This window comes from Cariama cristata, unplaced genomic scaffold (assembly GCF_000690535.1).
Source record: "Cariama cristata isolate BGI_N322 unplaced genomic scaffold, ASM69053v1 scaffold7206, whole genome shotgun sequence".
Classification (NCBI taxonomy): domain Eukaryota; kingdom Metazoa; phylum Chordata; class Aves; order Cariamiformes; family Cariamidae; genus Cariama; species Cariama cristata.
The window spans coordinates 4176-14479 of NW_009620288.1; the positions used below are offsets into that span (position 1 = coordinate 4176).

A 10304-nucleotide genomic window follows, 5' to 3' on the forward strand; every position below is an offset into this window, starting at 1 on the left:
AACTCCAAGACTGCCTTTTAAAGGCTCTTCAGAAGTTGGAGCCAGGTGCCGTGAAGGTTGTGCTAAGGCACTGCTGGGCAGGCCTCTTTCAGAAAGTGTAAAGATTGCATGACAGAAATTCATCTTATCACTTTACCCTGGATTTTGTATTTTCTCCAGCTGTAGAAACTTGATCCCGTTTCTAGAGACTTTTTTGTGTGTGTTTTGTTTTGTTTTGTTTTTCACTTTACAAAGGCATGGAGGGGTGACAGCAGGCACTTTCTGTGCATTAACAACATTGATGCATCAACTGGAAAATGAGAATTCAGTGGATGTTTACCAGGTAGCGAAGATGATAAATTTGATGAGGCCTGGAGTCTTTACAGACATTGTAAGTAATAAGCAAAATGTGTGCTTTTTTTTTTTTCCTATGTGTGGTACTGTTAGCATACTTAGATCTTAGGGCAACATTACTGAACCATTGGTGTCTTAGTTCCTGCATAAGTTAATCAAAACTGTCTTCCAGAGGTGCTGTAGTGGACCTGCTGCTTATTCCAAAACAAAGTATTTCCACTGAAAACCTGTTATGTGGTTATCAAGTGGTCACATGCAAAATGTGCAGAGCTGCCACCACCTTTATAAAATCTGCACTATGTCATGTTTTAATTCAGCAGAAACTCCACGTAGGCCCTGAAGCAGTTACCCTAGTTTTCCATTTCAGGATGGACTTTGATCTTTCATGATCCATTGAATGGTCACTTGACACCATTGTCACTGTGCTTACAGAAAGAAAAAAAGAACATGAAAAGTGTAACAAATAAGAATTTCTAAGTCAGTCTCATACAAATGAAAATTCATCACAGAAGTGAAAACTATGAACCCTGCCCCTTTGGTCATACCACTACAAATCTGACTGCTATAGAGCTACAATGAGTATAATAAGGAGAACGCTTTAAGAATGAAAGGTTAGGGTTAGCATTATCACATTTTTGACAGCAAAACCAGGACATGACACAGGATTGAAAGATGTGTCCACCCCTTGCCCTGCCCAACTCGCCCAGACTGAGGAGCATGGTGGATGGTGAAGTGAAAATGGGAACGCTTCCCACCTCGGCAGCACCGTCAGGACCTTCACTCCTCTTGCCCCAGGAGCCTCCAGCAAATACCTGGGCCCTTTCTCTCAGATTTCCAGTTTCCCATCCTCCTCCTGCAGATTTTCAAATTCGTTGCTCCTTCAACCCGTATCTCTTAGTCCAGCCTAATAGTCCGGACCGCAAACCCCACTCTATTTAGTCTGTCTTACTGCTCCTCACTCCTTCCATCACAGAAGTTCTTTATCCTCATATGGCCATCCTAGAACCCAAAATATTCCTGTGCCCTTTCAGAGCATCTGCTGTTACCTGGTGCAGCACAGCCTTCACCGTGCCCGCTCTCCCAGCACAGACCATCCCGCTCTTTCCTCCGCCCCAGCCCAGGCTGCCGTCTGGCTGCCTTCTGGCACCCCCCGTTCCTCACCACACCCAGCCCAGACCCCTCCGCTTCCTCGAGGCAGTGACATCCTCTGGGAATCTTCCCACAAAATCTCATCTCTCTTCCTGGCAGGGTCTTCAGAAACATAAACAGTAACTGCAAGTACCAAAAAGAAAAAAAAAAAAATGTAAAAAAATCTGCCTGGATAGAATTCAGAGGAGGAGAAAAAGAGAACATATTGAAGGGGGCAAAAAAGCCAACAGACGAACAGTAGCCCTGATCCTGACCCTATTCAGTCAATGGGAACTTTGCAATTGACTTGAAGAAGGATCAGGTTCGGCACATAGTATTTCTTTTAAAATACAACTTTCTCCCCTCCCTGCACTGTGATCCTTAATGTTGTGCTTTACATTGTGTACAGGGGGAGCCGTTAGTCAGAAAATTAGTAAAGCTGCTAAGTAACACAGTACATTGTAGAGCAGGGTACATTAACAGCCTGACACATCAGCTTGCTAATTAATTTTGAGTAACAGTGTTACAAGATAATCTAGTGCTATTATTTCTGACAGCACCCTGACTATATCCTCTTTTCTTCCCCAGGAACAATACCAGTTTCTGTACAAAGCTATTCTCAGCCTTGTCAGCACAAGGCAAGAAGAAAACCCTTCGGCATCTATGGACAGTAACGGCTCAGCTTTACCTGATGGGAATGCAGCTGAAAGTTTAGAATCTTTAGTTTAATTAACACATCACATTAAACACACACATACCTACATCACACCAGTCACACCTGGAGTTTACCATTATTATTTTCAGTTTTATATTTTGGGGGTGGGAGGGGGGGAATCTGTGCAGTCACTATATATATAATCAGTTCCCAACCGTTACGCAGTCAGTCAGTCATTTCTGTTACCTATGACTTTACTGTGGAACTTTTATCATTAACAATGTGTGCCTTTTCTTGAAAGATTTCTTGTAATACGTCGTTATGTCTGGACTAACTTGATTGACTTTTACAGTGTTTCTAAGAATTGAATTGTGGTATGTTTTTTCAGTATTAGTTTTTGATTTATCTGGCTTTACTTTTAACTTAAAATTATCATATTTATAGATGTTAGGGGATTCTAAATTACAAACATGTCATGGGTTTAGTATTTGATTTATTTGCTGTATTTATAACAATTTACATTTGCTAGAAATATAACTTTTAATATAGTAGAATGTAAATAAAATACTGTTCTCTGTAACATTCAACATTTTAAGACTTCAATTAGACATTTAGAATAGTAGTCTGATACTTACTGTAAATACTGCTACTTCTGTAGTGATCCATGGACCAAATTTATATTTATAATTGTAGATTTTTTATATTTTACTACAGAGTCAGTTTTCTAGTTCTGTGTAATTGCCTCGTTAAAATTATGTAGTCCGGTATGTTTTTATTTTAACAAAGTCTTCTGATATACAATTGTGCATCTTAAGCAATTAACCTTCATAGAGCTGCATGTGATTTTAACTTTTTGTGGGAAATATAGAAATCATTTGTTTTGAAATGAGAAGTTTTTATGAGAATAACACCTGTACTTGGCATTGTTAAATTGTTTTTACCTACGGCATTGCAAAAATAAATATAAATATTCCAGTCCATGCTTAGCTGTCCTTCCACACACGGTAAACAGCCGTCACTGTCACGTAGGAGAGCTTTTACTTACAAGACCAAGGCCTCAAGGCTGACCTGGAGATGGTTTCTCTTCCCATGGAATCTGCGAGTTCTGAAGACACTTTTGGAAAACTTTTGTGTTATTTAATCTCTGTTCCACTTCCACCTGTACCCATAGTGTCCACCTTAGCTCCTTTTTTTAGCCTCTCCTTGCACGTCTCCCATTGTGGTCGCCCACAGGCTAATGGGCTATCCCAGAACTCCAAATTGCCTTAATTACCCCTCACAAGACTCCTCCATGCTGGCTTTGCTTCGGATCATTCATTTGGCTGCTGAGCCCTTTGCTGCTTCCTTTGGCAAACCAAAAGCCAAACTCTGGGAAGCAATAAAGCAAGTAATAATCTCTGCAAGAACAAAAGCAAAATGTTTCAACTTGGCCACTCAATTATTTTCTATGACCTTCTGAACTAGCAAGAAAAGATACTGGTGGTACTGACGGTTGCAGCACTGTGGAGGCTGTAGGATCTTTCTTTGAAACGAACACAGGCCATGAGAGTAACTATTGTCTGACTTTTTGGTACATTCAGTTGCTACATAGAAATGTTGAGAGCAGAGAGACTGTTCTGGATGAGAATGCCACAGAAACTAATGGACATTATCAATCACAGACGAAAACTAAGGCTAGGAGAAGACAGACCTGATAGACTCAATTTCCAGGGGAGGTTCAGGTTGGATATTAGGAAGAACTTCTTCACTGTAAGAGTCGTTAGGCATTGGAACAGGCTCCCCAGGGAGGTGGTGGAGTCACCATCCCTGGAGGTGTTCAAAAAACGTTTAGATGTGGCGCTTCGAGACGTGGTTTAGTGGGCATGGGGGCGTTGGGTAGAAGGCTGGTCTTAATGATCTTTGAGGTCTCTTCCAACCATAACGATTCTATGATTCTGTGAGGGCTTGGGGATTTGAGTCAACTGATTCCTAATGCAAGGGTGTGTGAGGGATCTCAGTCTGTCAGCAGATAGATCTAGACCCCTTTGGGAGTGTGGGATTGAGGATAGGCAGAGCTGCAGCAAAGCTAAAACAAATTTAGGTTTAGTGGAATCTAAACAGTGGAAACTTTAAAAACAATTCTCATAACGTTGATACATCAAATGAGTGTGAAGGTGCTAGACCAGGAGACAGAATGGCACAGACTGACAGAATAGCTAGCCATAAAGCAGACTTTCTCCTCCTCTTGTCCTCTTCTCAAAAAAAAAAAATAATTGTCTAGACATACACACAGAGTGGTAGAAACAGGATTCATCCCAGAGGGAATAGGAATAGGACTTAAAGCGGCGGCAGGACAGAGGGCAGTGGTCAGGCACAGGGCACAGAGGGGCAAGGGTACTTAGCTGCACGCAGCCCCTTTTACCCCTCTTCTCGCCATTTTCCCTTGCTTATTCTTTCCCTGTCCACCTTGATCCCTCTGTTTCTCCACCCTGGTCTCTCTGTCTCTTTGCAGATAAACCACCTAATTACCCGACTGCCTTTTCTTCATGGGCCTCAGTTTTGTTACAGACATACCCAAATCTGAAAACGCTGGTGCTGCCACTTGGAGATCGTTTCAGCCGTACGTGGCATTATCAGTCTTGGTGCTCCTGGCCTTGCAAGCTTTTCTTTCCAAAAGATCTCCAGCTGAGGTTGGCCCTCCCTCACATAACTCCCCATTTTTTTAACATGGTTGAATTACACATACACGTTCTTCACAGCTTTCAGGCACAAAGTTGGCGTAGACAAAGAGGTGTAGGGGTTGCTTTTTGAGGAGGGGTGTATCTTCTTTTTCCAAGTGGCCTGAGGGTTCCTTACTGCTTCCTCTAAAGCAGTCGGGTTGACCGGCACCCTCCATTTGCACATCTAGGCTAACGAGGGCAGTGATACATAATCCTCCCTTTCACATTCCAAAAATACAGAAACAATTTTTCCTATCTTAATCTCTAGGGGTGCCCACAGGGAGAGGTTAATTGTGATCTTACGGCTGTTTGCGGACCATATTCCATAATCATCTTAGTCTGTACTTCTGCACTTCACTACATTAGCACACAACAAGAGAAACTATAACGCTCGTGTGCTACTTCTCCAGCCTTTTCTTTAGGAAAACTGGCTTGTAGCCTGACATAACGTCATGCTTTTTATTTTGGTATCTTCTGTTAATGTATTTACAGTTTCATACAGTTGTATTTACGAAGTCTTTTTGAGGCCAATTAACTCGACTATGTTTTTCAAGCCTCTATGGACCAAAAACGAAAAAGGAATCCTCCTTTCTAAAATCCCATCTTGATATAACTGTTCCTTTCAACCTAAATATTTTGCAGACATTTTAAAATGATAATCCAAGGAATCGGCTGTCGTTCAAGGTTTCTTCCAGAGATGTTTGTAATCACATTCATCTTAGCATGCTGACAAGTTATTTAAAACATAAGTGCTTAGGATAATCTCTTTACTCACACATATTGGTTCTGATCTAGAAAAAAATAAGAATCATAAAAAAAAATCTTCTATAATCTTCAACCGTGATGGATTACAGATTTTAATAAATGCGTGTCAGTTCCTCTCTCAGACAAAGGCCATATTCTAATTAATTTTTTTCTTGTAATCCAAGCTACAGACTCAAAAGACCTATAGCCTACCTTTTCAAACTGGGTCAAGTGTGGAAAAGATGTTATGTATCTCCTGCAAGAAGTAGGATATTAATAAACAACATCAGCTTCAGAATTTTTTTTCCCTTACAAAGCCAGAAGTCACGTGTGCCAAGGAACACTTGATTAGGGAGCTTCCTCCCAAGAAATCATAGGTGAGTAGAGAGTTAAAAAAAAAAAAAAATCTTACGTAATTTATTAACATCACCAACGTTTTAGCGATTTAGCGATGGTGGTGTTGAGATTTAATACCTAGGGAAAAGCCTTACAAAAGTCAGCAATAAACAATGAGTAGAAGTCAGACAAACTCATAGCTACCAGTACAAGAGCGGAGTAGTTAAAGACCTTAGTACAGACTTTGAAAACCAGTTGACTAAAGTAGTTAGCAATGTTTTATGACAATGCTTTACCTGGTACAGTTCATCGCCACATCCTAGGATAACGTGTGTAATTTCAGAGGGGTTGAAATTGTCTGTGGTAAATGCTTACTTCAAGATGAATTTAGCGAAGTTAAGCTCGTTTCTCTCTGTAATCGTTCTGAAGCATAAGCAAAGCAGGGCTGGGGAGGAGAGGCGCAATATTGTCTCCTTGGGGTTAAAAACAGAAACGGAGACCCAACTACTACCCTGAGTCTGAGGCATCCTAGCTTACAGTCTTAGTTCTTGCTGCTTCCCTGACCATCCGTTTCTGTTTCACAGGTTTCTGCTTTGCTGGATTATGGACTTTCAAAGGGACAAGAGGGAAGAGAAGTCTCTCTCAGAACACCTGGCCACATTAACTCCAATTCCCTTCTGTTTCCAAATTGCATTCTTTCCTTTCAGAGCCCAAAAAAGTGGGGGAAAAAACCCCTTCTGGCTTACAGAATGAATTCCCTTGTTTCAGGAAAGTCACAAGCTGTACGCTGTAATTTAGTCAGAGTGTATTGGCGGTGGTCTTGATAAATTCTGCTGGACACTCAAAGCTAAATTTCTTTTTTTCTCCCCCTCCTCTTGTTAGTTTTGCAGCGTAATCACAGCCACTGTACCCCAGACTTTTTCCCCTTAAACAGCTACTGTGCCATGAGCTTACGCCCTTTGTCTGGCCATCGCACGTCTGTGCTCCAGTCCCTGAAAGGGATGTAATGCTCATCTACAGAAATGCCGGGGCTGAGAGAGCATGAAACACTGAGGCAAGGAAGGCAGTCTGAGTGTAGTGGGGCTCGAGCACCTCCATCTCAGAAAGAAACCAGCATCTTACCTGTCATGGAGAGCTGGCACTAGAATAAATTCCAAAACAAAAAAATAAGAGACACACAATGACAAACAATCTGTTCCTTGCAGCCTGCTTAAGAGCCCTTCGGCCCAGGCAGTGACAGTAGAAACCAAACCACATAGGCAGTCAAGCAAGGCTCGCAAGCAGAGATAGACCACAGGGAGACACCAAGCTGTCGTTTCTTTCTAGGGCACAGGGAGACATTGTACATCCACTGTTCTGTAGCTTTCCACTCAGCAGTTGTCCTCGTGCCCAGGCACAAAACGTGTGCTAAAAAAATTGCATCTCTTAAGATTATAGTTGAAGATGATGTCTAGGTACAGAGAGATACATATGTGTATGAATATATAGATGGGTGTTAGATGTGGATGCTTAAACAATCCTTGAAGAGTCTCCTCTTGTGAGTCTAGCAAGAAGTATGGAAAGGTATTTCATGTCCAGAGAAGTCCATGTGTAGACACCCTTTCAATATAGTCATCTATGGAAAAAAACAAATCCCATTCATATATATCTCCTTAGACTGTAAAGATGACATAACAACAAAACACAGGATTTCAAATTTATTTTTCAAGCAATCGTGTGTATAAGATACAATTATCTTTCCAATAATAAGCAAAGATAACTGAGAAGTCTAATCTTCATTCAAAAAGCTGAGCAATAAATTCATTTAAGTGTAAAATTAGAAAACAAAAAGCAGCATTGCACTGGGAAACAGAAATGTATTCCGATACAAAATGTTTCAAAAACTGTAGCAGCGTTTCTTGTAGAGAACGCTGTGCGGTGCTCATTCTTTTAGTGCTCCAAAGAGATTCCATACTTGTAAAAAATTTCAATTTTCTTTGCATACTGCATTTCCTAGGCAGAAAAGCAAGCAAGGTGCGTGCATATATACATAGTCACAACCCCATGGTTGTGTATTTGTGGGGTAAATGAAGGAAAAGAGAACTCTCGAGTGAAACCCTGGTCTCACCAAGCACTGGACTGGAAGGCACCAGCAGATACAAGTCTGATTTTAACCCTTCGTTATAGGCCTTTAATCTACCAGGGGAAGGAGGAGGCAGCAGAAAGTGGAACATTCAATGCAGGCTCCATCGTTACCCCAGCTGCGGGTACCAGCCATACAACCGACCAACAGCCTGTAAGGTCAGTGGGAAGCGAAGCAACTTAGTGGAGCCAGGGTTTCATCCGATACTCAGAACACGCATGGCACCGTAATGGAATCCAAATTTGACAGTACAAAAGCATTCAGTGGTTCAGTATAAAAAGCCCTCCTCTTTGACAGCAACACTCCGCCCCGAGTTCTTCCTTCTCCTTTTGGCTCCTTTCACCCTCCTCTTTGTTGCAGTTGCTACTTCATTACATCTACACAAAGAAAATTCAAATCCCGAGTAGCAAGATTTGGGGATCAAAACTTCAGCTGTTGTTATGGCTGCTTTTCCTACTGGGCAGAGCAACACCTGGAATTCCAGCCCCTCGGAACCGTGATAATAGCACTATGCTTCTCAGGAGGTAAAAGGCTGTGCGTTTATCAGCAAAGTGCGCTTGTGAGCAAAGTTGAAAGCAGACAGCTTCCAGCGTCAGTATTCAGCTTTAGAAAAGGGGAGCTCCAGGCAGCTGCGCAGGTACCAGTGCAAATGGTACGTGCCCGCGGCATTACACCTCACAGACCTAACTGGTGAAGTCCAAGCCACGCTCGCACTGCAAGGTGGTGTAGAAATCCCTGAGCAAAAGCCACAGAAGCAGCCCTGAACTGGAAGGAGGCAACTGATGTTTTGTCAGAGAGAAGCTGCGCTCAGGCTGAAAGTTCAATTCGGGGCTGATGCGGCTAAACTGCTGCTAGAGCCGGGCTGGCGCGTCTGTGCAGCATCAAATGAGCTGGTACACTGGCAAACTCTCATCAGCCTAAAGTGCCACGGTACTGAGTAGTATAGATCAGCTCCCGAGCGAACGTTTCAAAAGCGTGATGGCAAAAGGACAGAAGCCAACTCAAAAAGTAGTGATTTAAACCTCTAAGCCTACTGCATTTCAAAGCTGCTTATACTACACAGTCTATTCCCTTTGTAACAGTACTTAACCCGGACGAGGCACACAGTGTAAGTGGGAAAATCTCATTTGGAGCGGCTTCTAAGCACATTAACTGTGTTGTATTTCAGAATGCCCTTCCTCGCTGCAGAGCTAAATGCTAATGTGCTCTCTTCAGAGCACAAGGCAGTAACAGCAGGTATTTCAACACACTGCAATCAGCTTCCACTCTGGAACGGGAAAGGGTATGGGGGGGAGGCTTGCTTTAAACTTCCTCCCTCCTCCAATTAATTTACGTTCACATTCACAAGAAAGGGATTTTTAAAATATTTTTAAAATATTAAGAACTAAGTTTCAAATATTTAACAACCAAACATTTTTCAAGATTTAACAGGATCTTATTTGCTAGTAGTGCAGAATTGCTAAACTATTTCTTGCATATTGTTATTGTGAAAACATTCACAAATACTGTTAAAAGGAAAGGGACGACAAGACTTAACATTTAAGTGTCACTTTCATCTCTGGTGTTCTGATGAGTTATTTTTACCACATCAACAATCAAACTTAATGGAATTCATTAACCAGACTTTTCCACCTCAAAAGAATCCACTAATAGATTTTTCTTTCAGCTTAAATTTGTCTCAATAATAATCCTATACACTTAGAAGATAAACTCTATTAACGAAAAAAAAAAAAAACACAACCCCTTCCGAGATATTTTAGGAAAGATCTGATTGATGCTGAAACACATACATGAAAGCGTAACAGTTTTAAGAGGAAAATACCACAATGCATGCATCTGGGTATCTACAACTTCTCCCTCTAAGTCAGGCGATTGGTTTTATGGAAGGCATCATTTGAGTGTGAAACGGCAGGTACCGCCTTTAGCTGGTCCAAACTGAGATTCTTAAAGGGGGGGGAACCAAACAAAGCCAAAACCTCATTCAATCCACTGCTCCCAGTTACTGTTTGATAACACTGTGAGTACTGTACATGATGCCTTCTGCCCGAACACGTTCAAGTATTGGTCCATAAACATTCTTCGTCAACGGTGTAACCATGCCTTTGGCATCTATTTCACCTGAAATAAAGGTAGGGAAAAAAATATATATGTTAAGTGTTCTACTGGGTTTACTCAGCAAGGCTTTGGTAAGAGGGGGGCTGCGGGGCGGCCTCTGTGAGGAGAGGCCGGGGCTGCCCCGTACCCGACACAACCGGTTCCAGACGGCTCCCGCCCACCCAACGCAGGG

General features: G+C 42.0%; 2 protein-coding genes across 2 annotated transcripts in view; one reads left to right on the plus strand and one right to left on the minus strand.

Moving 5' to 3' along the window:
• Positions 1 to 3094, plus strand: part of LOC104162752 (receptor-type tyrosine-protein phosphatase zeta-like) — a gene marked incomplete at its 5' end in the record, with an annotated part of 7010 nt that extends 3916 nt beyond the window's left edge. The window contains 2 exons of the mRNA XM_009701562.1: positions 235 to 370; positions 2050 to 3094. Of these exons, the coding sequence (XP_009699864.1) occupies positions 235 to 370; positions 2050 to 2190 (277 nt within the window). The remainder of the gene's footprint in view (positions 1 to 234; positions 371 to 2049) is intronic.
• A 6922-nt stretch (positions 3095 to 10016) lies between these two features.
• The window catches only part of AASS (aminoadipate-semialdehyde synthase), a 27556-nt gene continuing 27268 nt past the window's right edge, over positions 10017 to 10304 (minus strand). Inside the window, exon 23 of the mRNA XM_009701563.1 lies at positions 10017 to 10135. Coding sequence (XP_009699865.1) covers positions 10017 to 10135 — 119 coding nt within the window. The remainder of the gene's footprint in view (positions 10136 to 10304) is intronic.